This window comes from Nesoenas mayeri (genome assembly GCF_963082525.1).
Source record: "Nesoenas mayeri genome assembly, chromosome: 29".
Taxonomy (NCBI): Eukaryota; Metazoa; Chordata; class Aves; order Columbiformes; family Columbidae; genus Nesoenas; species Nesoenas mayeri.
Genome location: NC_137561.1, coordinates 1152151 through 1164726, shown reverse-complemented (window position 1 = coordinate 1164726; position 12576 = coordinate 1152151). Strand labels below are relative to the sequence as shown.

The window sequence follows — 12576 nt, the reverse complement described above, 5'->3', positions numbered from 1 at the left end:
GCAATCCCTTCCTTGTCACTCACATTCCTGGAAATGGCTACAGGAGGACGTGTCCCATCCCCTTCCCAGGGAGGGAAGCAGGGTGGCCAGCCTGTTATTCTCCCCATTCCTATTCCTGCTCTTCCTGAAGATGGATTTGAGGTCTGCGTTTTCTAAAGACCCAAGAGCCATTCTGGTTTCCTTGACACTTATGAGAGCACAATCTGGAATCACAAGAAAGAGTGACAGAGCAGACAGGAGCACTTGCAATGTTCCTTTTCAAGGCAGCTGAGATGTATCTTACTGATCCAGTGGGATTTGTCTATGGAATCACATACAGAAATATCAGATTCTGTCAGGCATCCATATCTGAGTTGGTCTCAGGACTCCTTGTTCACCCAGGGACTCTCAGAGACAGAGTCTGTCCCTTTTACACACAGCGGCAGGAGTCACAGTGTCCCTCCAACCTCCTGTTGCCACTTCCAAAGGACGGGAAACACCTCAGCCCTGCGCTGTGTCACCTGCTCTGCACTCATCTGACATGTCCCACATCATGAGGAATGGACACAGGGAGCTCAGTTCAAGGAAGCACAACCCAGTGCAGCATTCAGGTGATTTCCCATAGGTTGTTCCTCCCAATATGAAGTGACCTCAAGACCTCGTCTGTCTCACAGTCCTTCACGGAATGGAAAGGAATAGTTGATGGTGTTTGTGCTCACTCAGGTTCATGTCACCTCACGTACATGATGTGCGTGCTCACATCTCATTTGTACAAGGCAAACATGGACTTCTGAACTATTCATTGAGTGTCCATCCATGGAGAGAAAACAGCCTCTGTGGATGAGAAGCCAGTGCTGGAAATGGTGGTTGTGAGGGGCTAGTCCATGGTGATTGACCTGGGGCTCCTTCCACGGGGTGTCCAGTGCACAGGGGCACAGCCCAGCCCTGCTCTGCTGGTCCTGCAGGTCTCTGGCAGGAGCCTGGCTGTGAGAGGACACTGCTGTGTGCCAGCCCTGCACACACACACTGTTCAGCTGTACTCTGGTGTTTGAATCTGTGGCCACTTCTGTAGGAATAAGCTTGAGAGAAACTTGGCAAGAAGATATAAACCATCATGCACTGCCCAAAGAAGATAACTTTTCCTTGTGCAAGTACTGTTACTGAGGCCAGCTCTGTCACAGCAGTGCCCATTGCCTGTCCCTGCCTGCGCCCACAGCACTGACACACAGCAGGACGGTGACCAAGCTGCCAGAGCACTCAGGCCTTGCACTAACACCAGGGATGAGAAGGAGAGTGTGGAGTGGAACCAGAACAGCTCTGGAAGAGCAAGCGCTGCTGCTCCCTGGCAGGGCTGCCATGCCAGAGCTGTTTTCCCCTCCACCCACGCACAGGAACTGTCCCTGCAGCTCCAAAAAGCCCTTGCAGGAAGAATATAGTGAAAAACAAGTCACTAAAGAGCCCTTTATTCTGTTTAGAGACAAGGAGAGCACTGCTGCTCATTTAAGCATCCAACAGTTAGAAAAGAAAAGCCAGCAGTGAATTAGAAATGGGGTTGACAACATTATCACAATAAGAAAACAACCAACAACACCAGAAAAAACAGTTGACAGGCTGGGCTTGTAATTAGCTACATTAAAACTCCTGTATAAAAGAAGATGGCCAGTTTATTGCTTCAGAAACCAGAGGGATAAGAGTTTGCGCAGGGCATCCTTGAGCTGCTGGTTCCTCATGCTGTAGATGAGGGGGTTCACTGCTGGAGGCACCACCGAGTACAGAACAGACAGCACCAGGTCCAGGATTGGGGAGGAGATGGAGGGGGGCTTCAGGTTGGCAAACGTGCCAGTGCTGAGGAACAGGGAGACCACGGCCAGGTGAGGGAGGCAGGTGGAAAAGGCTTTGTGCCGTCCCTGCTCAGAGGGGATCCTCAGCACGGCCCTCAAGATCTGCACATAGGACACCATAATAAACACAAAACACACAAATGATAAACAGACAGTGACTACAATAAGCCCAAGTTCCCTGAGGTAGGAGTGTGAGCAGGAGAGCTTGAGGATCTGGGGGATTTCACAGAAGAACTGGCCCAGGGCATTGCCCTTGCACAGACGCAGTGAAAATGTATTGGCCGTGTGCAGCAGAGCAGTGAGAAACCCAATGGCCCAGGCAGCTGCTGCCATGTGGACACAAGCTCTGCTGCCCAGGAGGGTCCCGTAGTGCAGGGGTTTGCAGATGGCAATGTAGCGGTCGTACGACATGACAGTGAGAAGATAAATCTCTGCTGAAACTAAAAAGACAAACAGAAAGAGTTGTGCAGCACACCCTGCATAGGAAATGGCCCTGGTGTCCCACAGAGAGTTGGCCATGGATTTGGGGACAATGGTGGAGATGCAGCCCAGGTCGAGGAGGGCGAGGTTGAGCAGGAAGAAGTACATGGGGGTGTGCAGGTGCTGGTCCCAGGCTATGGTGCTGATGATGAGGCCGTTGCCCAGGAGGGCAGCCAGGTAGATGCCCAGGAAGAGCCAGAAGTGCAAGAGCTGCAGCTCCCGAGTGTCTGTGAACGGCAGGAGGAGGAACTGGGTGATGGAGCTGCTGTTGGACATTTGCTTTTCCTGAGCACGGGGCGCTGTCATGAGAAAAAAAAAGACAGTGAGAATCCAGGGCAGAGTTCTCTGACAAAAATCAAACCAACTCCCATAGACCCTCCCCTGTCGCACACAGACACTCATTTTCAGCACTGTGGCTGCAGCCCTGCTTGGGGCTGGAAAATGTGCAACCAAGAGCAGGGCCAATAAGTCAGGTTGATAAGTCAGCCCAGCTCTGCAGAAGTGGGACCAGGGAACAGTGGGGACTGTCCTGGTTCTGCTAACACAGAAGGGCTGTCAGCACCTGCTTTCCCAGTGATAGGGAGCAGAGATGGTGAAGGCAGTTTAGGAGTTCCAGGTTTTTTTACATATCCCCCCATATTCACTGCAGAGTGTTGTTGGGTGTCAGAAACCCTCAGCATTTCTGCTGCACTCAGGGAGAACAGAGCGAGTCCTGCAAGACCTGAGGGTGCCTGTGGGTCAGTGCAGAGTGAGGGCAGCTGCTCTGTCCCTCTGTCCTGCTCCAGCTGCCCTGGGCTGGCACCTTTCTGAGATGGAGGCTGATCACACTCCCATGTTACCCTGAAAAGCCACCAGGCACTGCTGAGAGCAGAAGGACCCACCTCAGACCATGACAGGTCTCACCCTTTCCTAAGGTCTCAGCACCCAACGTTTAGCCCAGGACACACACAGCTCATTCCCCAGTCACACAGACTGCATTGCCCACAGCCCACAGGTCAGAGCAAAGCTGGGACACGTGAGCCCATGGACACACCTGCAGGAAAGGACCCACCAGATCAGGCTGTGACTCTGCAGCTGAAACTGCCATCCCCAGAGAGCCTGACAGCAAGAACAAGATCCCAACAGCAGTGACCCAGAGCAGGGGAGCAAGAAGGAAAATGCGGTGAGGGTGGGGGTGAGAGAGGCCAGGGCAGAGGCAGCCGGGCACTCAGACAGCATCCCCCTTCCCCAGCTGTGCAGCCACCTCCCAGACACCAACAGTGCCGGGCAGCTGCTCTCAGCCCCTGTGCTCTGCAGAGGAACTGGAGCTCTGGCTGCACAGGAGCTGCTTCATGCCTTGGAGCCCCCGGCCCTGAGGGCAGAGGCTTTGCTGGGTGGGACAGGAGGCCAGGGGGCTGCTCACAGCAGGGATCTGACCTGCAGGGGGTCACAGGGACTTGGCTGACGGGTCCAGCCAAGGTGATGCAGGTGCTGTGCACAGGCAGAGGGGTGGGGAAGGGATGTCATGATCCTCCTGGCAGATGTGCTGATCACTCAGAGTTGCAGTTCAGGAGTCTCAGTGACTTGTTTAAGCATGAGAGCTCATTTTCAATTTTATCCTTTCCTGCACCCCCCACCCCTTGGGAGAGGAAACTGAAAAGACAGGCTCAGGAATGCTCCTTATCTGTCTGGTAATCCTTGCATTGATCTTGTCATTGGGGCATCACCTTAGAAAAATCCTGCAGGTGATCTGCAGCTGTGAGCAGCACTGACCCACACAGCACCCTCTCCACAGCAGAAGCACCTTTCCTGCCCTTATCAGGGATGCTCCTTTCCCTCACAGCTTGTCCCCACAGCAGCCTGGGGATCTCCCCCAGACAGGGACCCTGCTCTGCAGGACAGCCCTGGGCAACCCTGGGTGCTTCCCCTGCAGCCACCCTCAGCAGAAGTTGTCGTCATTCCCTGTTCCTGTGACAGTGCAGCAGGGAAGCCCTGCTCTGGAGTGTGTTCTTCTCCTCTACAACAGAGATACTGTGAGCGAGACCTGAAAGAAAAACTGTAAATTGTGCGATGTACCAGCTTAAGGTCTCCCTCCAGGAAATGCAGCTGCATTGTTCTACAGCCAGAGACTTACCACGTTAGAACTGTGATTTGTCTCATTGAATCCTCAGCAACCAGCCACCCCAAATTGCCTTTAATCTCTCTGTGCGTGGCTCCTGTGCCCTCGGTGCTGCAGGCAGAGCCCTCAGCCCTGCTGCGTGTGCAGAGGAGCTGCTCCTGGGCAGAGCTGTCTCTCTGCAGCGCTGCCGCTGCCATGAGCTCCCTGTGTCCCAGGAGCCCAGCCCAGCTCAGCAGCACAGGAGCAGCCCAAGGTGCTTTAATGACCCCTCTTGTGGGTTTGGTGCTGAGCCCATGAACCTCAGACCCTGGAGGAAGTTGATGAAACTTCTCAAGAAGTCAAAGTCAGATGTAAACTTCAAAGTTTCTTGTACTGTTAATGGGTCCCACTGAGGGAACCTACTGAGAAACTGTCCCAGGGGTCTTTTTCGAGCAGAAAATTGGAGGCAGTGATGACAGATCAGGAAAAGCAAAGTAAAAGTCTCTCTGATGCTTAGTAAACCTGGATGTATTTCATTAACCAAAGGACCAACCTTGACTCCCCTTTAGAAAGCAGATCCTGTCCCTCCCACGTTGCCCAGGGCCCTTCCTGGGACAGTGTGATGTGGGGCTGTGCCAGGCCAAGGGCAGGACTATGGTCCCACCCCTCCCAGGTTCCTGGCTGGGGACAAGGAGGCCATGAGACCCCTGTGCTGCAAGGACAAGGTGTCTCCTCACAGGCATCAGAGGTGCAGACAACAGCCATAGCCAAGGGGAGAAGGAGCTCATGTCTGGTGGGGCTTTCAGCCTCTTTCCATCCCGTGATCATCTCCACGACAGCCTGTCCTGTGCTGTGGCATCCCCTGCACCTCTGTTCCTGCAGGCTGCAGACATCCCCCCTGCTGCCCCACCTTGCTCTTGTCTGAGCATCTTCCTTCCTTTGCTGAGATCTCTCCATCCTCCCCAGCTGCTCCTTGAAGCACAAAGCCTTGGGCTGATGCAGACTCCCTCTGCTGACCTGCTCCACCACAGCACTGCCCTTCCATCACATTCCTTTCTGCTCATGGCCAGCCTGGACCTCCTCAGCTGCACTTGGGGCCATTATTTCTTTCTCATGCTCTTTCCCACTATGCAGAAACCTCCACCACCTCTGAAACCGCCCTTCAAGCACTCTCAGGCTACTCCTGATATGTGTACTCCTGATGATGTCCCTTTCTCTGTCCTCTCTGGGCTCCTCCAGGTGTCCCTTGAGCTCCACTGGAACATCCTTTGAAACAACCTCAATTAATCAGTGATGTTGATTCTCTCTCCTCTGAAGAGACACGTCATTCTGTTCTTTGTAATAAACCATGAATTCGTATGAGAATCAACTTTTCTTGTCCCATTATTAGACAGGACACCAGCAATATTACAGCAAAGGATCTAATTCTTCCAAGCTGGGGGAGGAATATCTTCAGTTGAATGACTTCAGGCATTTTGTTCTCATTTTACACTCCCAGGTCTAGAGAGACATTCACCAATCTTTGGCCATGTCATGTCTGTGCTGTAATTGAAAGCCTTTGCACACATGGACTCTTGGACACTTGGTACCAGGTTTCTTGTGGCAGGTCAGAGCTGGGCTGGTGCCACAGCTGGGGTGGTTCAGCCCAGATGTGAGGCCATGTCCTCAGCCAGGGACCTGACTGGGGAGCTGGAGCTGTCAGTGCTGCAGACAGAGCTGTGACACGGATGGAATGAACTGCCAGGCTGGGTGGCAGGAGGGAGTTCATCTGGTCTCAAGGACAGCAGCCTCCAAGCAAAGCAACAGGCCAGATCAGAACTCAGCCCAGACCTGTAAGGTAATTCAAGGGCCCCATAATGAGCTGTTACTACTGCAGGAACAGTTAAAGGAGAAACAAACTCATTGTCTGGCCACTGATGAACTTAATAAGAGAAAGAGGTGAGAATCCCTATGTCCTCTTGTTCTCCCTCTTGTCCAGCAAGGTCTCCCAGGCCTCTGTGACTGGAGTCAGAACAAGCAGCAGTGTATGTGGATCAAGTCAGGGTCACTGGAAGTAACACAATCCTCTCCAGTCTATGGGACAGCAGGGGCAGCATCCCAGGAGCTGGGACAGCAGGACCATGTCACAGTGAGGCCACTCTGCACCATCTTGGAAAGCTCATGGAGACTGGGGGGACTCCTTGAGCACTGGCAGCTCTCACACAGTGTGTGCACTTTTCAAAATGGCCCATGGGTGAGCAGGGGAACTAAGGGCTGTGCCCCAGAGCATGGCCACTGGGACCCCATTTCTGGGTGTCTGGAAGAGAATGTGACGGGGTTTGCCCAGGGCAGGTTATTCCTCTTTGCTTTCTGTGATGAAAGGACAGGGTTGTGGACGTGGGCAGAGCAGTGGTGGTCTGTTAACTTGAAGTCAGTAAGGAATCTAGCATCATCCTCCAAAATATTATCGTGCCCAAAGTAGGACATATGGTCTGTGTCAGTGTGCAAGTAGATGGGTAAAAAGCAATCTGAATGGTTGGTCTTGGATAGGTGCTGTAGAAAGGGAGAAACTTTCCAGTCCTGAGGACAGTCCAGCACTGGAAGCTGTTTCCCAGGAGTGCACACTCACTCTGTCCCAGAAAGTGACCAAGATGTGTTTGGATAAAGCCCTGAGCAATCTGGTCTGACCCTGCTGTGAGCAGGAGGTTGGTCAAGACACCTCCTGAGGTCACTTTGATCCTGAATGATGCTGTCCATCCTTCCCCTTCATGTTTACAAATTAGGGAGAGCTCTCAGGTTCTCCCAGATCACAGAAGTAATTCACATGAGGTGCAGGGCTGCTTTACAAGTGCCCTCGAACAGTCCTGACCACATCTTTTCCATCCTTTTTCTTCTACCTGGAGCCAAGATCTTATTTTTTGCTGTCCTAATGCCTCTCCAGAAAGAACAGCCTGTGTTGTTAACCCTTTCAGAGCAGGTTGTTCAAGAGGTATCAGCATCCATGCACAGAGTCTGCACATCAGCCAGACACAAATCCATCATTATAGAAATGGAGACGAGGCACTTGACCAGCTCCTTCCACCCAGATATCAGCGTGACATGTCTGCCGAGATGCCAGGGAACACCTAAAATCTACGTGAAGGGTATGTGAGTCCTGGTTGGGTATCCTGGCTTGTCTCCTGACCCATGTGGTGCTTCAGGCTGTGAAGAGAATCAAAACCAGCCATGGGACTGGGGTAGTTCCATTTTACACGTGTCACACAGGGCAGATGAGAGAGCTCAGAACTCCAGACTCTGCTGCACGGTTGGGACTGCAGAGACTGGAAATGCAGGTGACAGTGTGTGTCAGTGCACACACATACAGATTCTGGCTTCCTTTGGCCCTTTGCACTGACCTGGGATCTGTTCCTTAGCCTTCTTTGTCTCAAAAAGAAACTGTTCTCCTATGCAACCTCCACATCACACCACATAAGAAATAATGAAAAGGTAGAAAAATAATGAAAGAAGCACAATTTGGGGGTAATTCTGTCCAAGAGGTGTACTCTTTAAATGATTAAAACAAAGAAGAAGTGAGAGAAAAAAGCATTGTTCTAAGAAATCCTTTCAAGACACAACTGCTGAGGTGTAGTAGATGTTTGGAAAAGCAAGAATGACTGTTAGAACTGAAATTAAAGAGATTTAAATCATCATCATTATCAGTGAGAATGAGGAGTTCCCTGTTACTGTTACTAGTGACAGCACCACTGTTCACAAACATCCTTCAGAGCATCTCCATTTTTCCTGGGCTCCAAAGCTCATCCTGCTCAGAGTTTGACAGGATTGCTGCAAACCCCTGTGACCCAAATCTCTACAACTGTCTCTGCCCAACAGCCTTTTACCCCAGGAAGGGGAAAACTGCCAATGCAGACACCAACCCAGTGCCCAACCTGCCTGGAGAGCCAGGACAGTTGTGCCACACAACAGCCACCTCTGAGGGAACCCGGAGGTGACGGAATTGAAATGGTTTCAACCCAAATCATAGAATCAGCGAATCATGGAATCATTGAGGCTGGAAAAGATCCTTAAGAATGCGGAGTTCAACCATAAATCAAACACTGCCTAGTCCACCACTAAACCATGTCCCTAATGGCCACATCTCCATGTCTTTTAAACACCTCCAGCAATGGAAGCTCCAATCCTGAGCTGGCAGGACACCATTGGCTGCAGTTGGACATAAGATACTGGTCATGGCTGTGAGTTCAGCCCTGGCTGGCAGAATGTCTCACACCCTCACTGAGGAGGGCAGGGAGCTGGGAGATGGGAGCACGTTTCAGTTTCCAGATCCCAGCACAGAGCCCAAACCATCCTGCCCTTGAACTCTGGATCCCATTTCTTGAGATGCAAAGCTGGTGGCCTTCAGAGGATAATCATGTTAAAAGGCATGAATAATCCTTCAAGTGTTTGTGTAATATGTCTAGGAATGTCAGTCGTATATGTTTATATTTACATATCTGTAAAATAGTACTCTGCATCTGTGGTCGCCCCTCCGGCAATGACAATTAAATAGGCATTTGCACTATAAGGCTCCATACCTCATCCACAAGCACATATCTAAGTGGTTCAGATGACGGGTGGTCTTGCAAACGTCACCCTTTGTGTCCCCCGGCAATGGACACTGCTCATGTGCCTCTGCAGAGAGTGGCAGGAGCTGGATCCCCTTCTCGGGACAGACTCCTTCCAGGAGAGACACAGACACAGGGGAACTCATCGGGGCTTTACGGCATTTCACTGGGCATCAGTTTTAACATATTGGGTGCTGTCCTGTGACTGCCCTTTCTGCACAAATGATCATACAAACACAACCATTTAGTGAGACGTGGTCATAAAGGGCTGTTATGGACAAGAAAGCTCACCATGAACTCTGGAGAGAGCGAGGAAGTTCATAATCAGCACCAGGAAGAACCAAGAAGCTCGAGGCCTCTTCTGAAAAGCGGGAGGCCTGAGCAGCCGTGATTGGCCATTGTAGGTGTGGGAGAGGGTCAGGGCATGTCAGGGAGAAGCAATGAGATGGCTGATGGCTTCAGTGAACCCTTCCAGCCATGTCTGAGCCCAGCAATGGAAAGCAGTTGATGTCTGCAGGTGGAGGAGGAACAGGAGGAAGATCTTCCTGGGAATATGGAAGGAAGAAAGGCCTCTCTTGGGCTAATCATGTATGGCAGTGCCATTTGCATGCTGTGGGCATGGCTGTGCCTGGGAGATGGGGAACGGCTGCTGCTGGGGTGGCTGTGCTCAGTCATGGCCCATGAGCTGACCCTGCTCTGCTCCTCTCTTACACTGCCCACACTTGGATGGTCCTCAGGAATCATCCATGAGCCTGATGGATCCATGAACCTCCTGCAGTGATGGGTATGGATCCAAATAGAAGATTCAAGCAAATGTGAGACTGGAACACTGAGGTGACTGGTGACCATTGCCAGGTGTATGAAAGAAGCAGGATGAGTATGAGGAGCTCACAGGCATTTCCAACTCCACAGAAAACGAGAACCTTGCAGTTCAAGGAACAGCACTTGACATAAACACCACCCCCAAAACACAAGACACTCACACTGACCACAGGAAAAGCCTTGAAAAACATTGGAGAAAAATCTACCAGGTCCCAGGGGTCAGGGCTCAGCCATTCTGGTGATGAACAAGCATCAAGGGCTGACATGGCATCAGAGCCACCTCCACATGGCCCTCACCACCTGGAACCAGTGTCTCCAAGTCTTCCCTTCACCAGCCTCTAGGGACAGGGACCTCCACTGGTTGTTTCCTTCACAGCTGTGTCAGAGATGGCCCTTCATGGGGTCCCAAACACCCTCGGAACTTGGGGTTTGCTTCTGCCTTTCACTTCATTAGAGGTTTGTTCATTCTTTCAGTAGCTGCAGTTCAGGATTACGACACCAGAGGGCTCACTAACATCGAAAATGGGCTTACAAGACAAGGTTCTGTGCATCGTTTTCCTAAAGGCCTCAAGTCTGGTGTGGATGATTAGAGAAATTTTAGGAACAGCCACACAGAGAGCATTTCCATAATAAATAGCAATAAAGCCAAGTTTCTTCTATTTCCTCCCCTACTCGCACCTTCCCTCCCTTTCCAGAACAGGTGACATCAGCAATGACCACTTCATATTAATGTGGAGTGGCTCCTGACAGACATTGAATATGTCAGAAAACTGGGTTGGTAAATCATCATATGAGCGAGGAGAAAGGCCAGAACACCTCAAGAGGAGTCACACTCCTCTGGACCAAGAGATGGGTGTTCCTGGCAATCTCAGGTGCCACAGCACAGCGATACTTGTGTTCAGGGAGCTGGTCAAGTGACCCATCTCCTGTTCTGTAACGGTGTCTGAGTTTGCTCAGGTCACCCCTGACTTGAGCCCCATCCACTGCTGGGTGTTCTCCAGACTCCTGCCTTCAGGAACCAAGCCCCAGCAGACCTTGCTGGTGAAGATGGAGGCAAAGAAGCCATGAAGAACCTCAGTCCCGTCTGATACTACTCTTATGAAGTTCAGCAACAGGCCCATGATCACCATGTGTATTCTCTTACTGCAAGTGAAGCTCTGTCAGCTCATCTTGCTGCCCTTCCCATGCAGGTATCAAGTCCAGAGGAGCTTTGTCATCATCCCCACATCCATGGACAAGGTTTCTAAATTCCTCCTGTGCAGCTTCCCCTGCTCCCACCTCCTGTGTGCTGCCTTTTTGCCCTTCAGCTCCATCAGTGCAGAGGAGCAGCCTCACGAGATAAATGCTTCTGTTCATGCATACTTGGAGAGATCATTCTTGTGCTTGGAGCAGCCTGTCCTGTAAGGATTATCAGATTTCCTGAGCTCCTTCACCCTTCAGATCTACTTCCATGTCACAATCTTATTGGCTGCCACCTTCGAGTATTTCAGAGTCTTCTCCTCTGGATTCCACCAGCCTGTGCTGTGCTGCTGGCCTTCCTCCCTCCCCTCTGGTACCTGAGACCACACTGTGTCCTGATCACGACAGTCAAGGTGGACACTGATGTTCACAACCCTCACCAGCTACTCCTTGTTTCCCAGTTCCAGATCTAGGTGAGCATCACCCTTGTTGGCCAACCAGTCAGACATGTAAGGACCAAGGTCATATCCCATAGGGCCCAAGCAGGTCCCTCAGCAGGCCAAATCCTGCTCTCCTGAAATCCTGCTCTTGGCCTTGTTCTCATCTCCCAGGAGCCTCAGCTCCACTTTCCCATCCCTGACTGTTCCATCCTGACCAACTCTTTCTGGTTTGTAAGTGTGAAGTCCCACAGGGATATCTCAGGTCTGTCATGAGGACATGGCCTGGAAACCTGAGGCTTCTTTCATTTGTCTGAAGGAGGCCTCATCTCATTCCTCTTCCTCACCAGTGAGTTTGTAGCTGATGTCCAGTCACCGCAACATTGCCCATGTTGTTCTGCCCTCTCATGCTGACTCCTCAACCTTCAGCTGACATTGTCTGTCCCCAGGCAGAGCTCCACACATTCCTGCTGCTCTCCCACATGAAGGGAAATTCTCTCTTTGACTCCAGACCTCCGGCATTATGAGTATCAGACACACAAGACCCCAGTGTTTCCCCAGGAGATGATATTTATAGTGTCCTGTAGCGCCTCATGCTGTTATGTTGGGAGAGACACCCTCATCAGGATAAGCCATCTGTGTGCAAACTTTAATAGCTGAGCAAATGGAACTTCAGTCCAGGGAGAGTCCAAACCTTGTGAATATCTGGAGTGTGAATATCTCACACTCCTACCCCTGGAAAGCTTGGCTTACTGTGATAGGCCTCTTGGTAGCATTTGGCTGTTTTGTGTTCATTGTGGTGTCCTATGTGCAGATCTTGAGGGTCGTGCTGAGGATCCCCTCTGAGCAGGGACGGCACAAAGCCTTTTCCACCTGCCTCCCTCACCTGGCCGTGCTCTCCCTGTTCATCAGCACTGGCGTCTTTGCTGATCTGAAACCCTCATCCATTTCCTCTCCATCCCTGGACCTGGTGGTGTCTGTTCTGTACTCGTTGGTGCCTCCAGCAGTGAATCCCCTCATCTACATTATGAGGAACCAGGAGCTCAAGGATGCCCTGTGCAAGCTCATATGCCTCTGTTTTCAGAAGCAATAAAGTGGCCATCTTCTTCTATACAGGAGTTTTAATGTAGCTAATTACAAGCCCAGTCTGTCAACTGGATTTTGTGGTGGTGTTGCTTGTT

General features: G+C 51.3%; 2 protein-coding genes across 2 annotated transcripts in view; one reads left to right on the top strand and one right to left on the bottom strand.

Annotated features, from left to right (window-relative positions):
• LOC308050573 (olfactory receptor 14A16-like) overlaps positions 1 to 12576 on the top strand; it is a gene marked incomplete at its 5' end in the record, with an annotated part of 276539 nt that overhangs the window by 211018 nt on the left and 52945 nt on the right. The gene's annotated exons all lie outside the window — the stretch shown is intronic.
• LOC308050704 (olfactory receptor 14A16-like) lies at positions 1644 to 2576 on the bottom strand (the record flags this gene model as incomplete). The annotated part of the gene is made up of 1 exon (XM_080360855.1): positions 1644 to 2576. One exon carries the CDS (start codon positions 2574 to 2576, stop codon positions 1644 to 1646), a length of 933 nt encoding a protein of 310 aa, XP_080216981.1.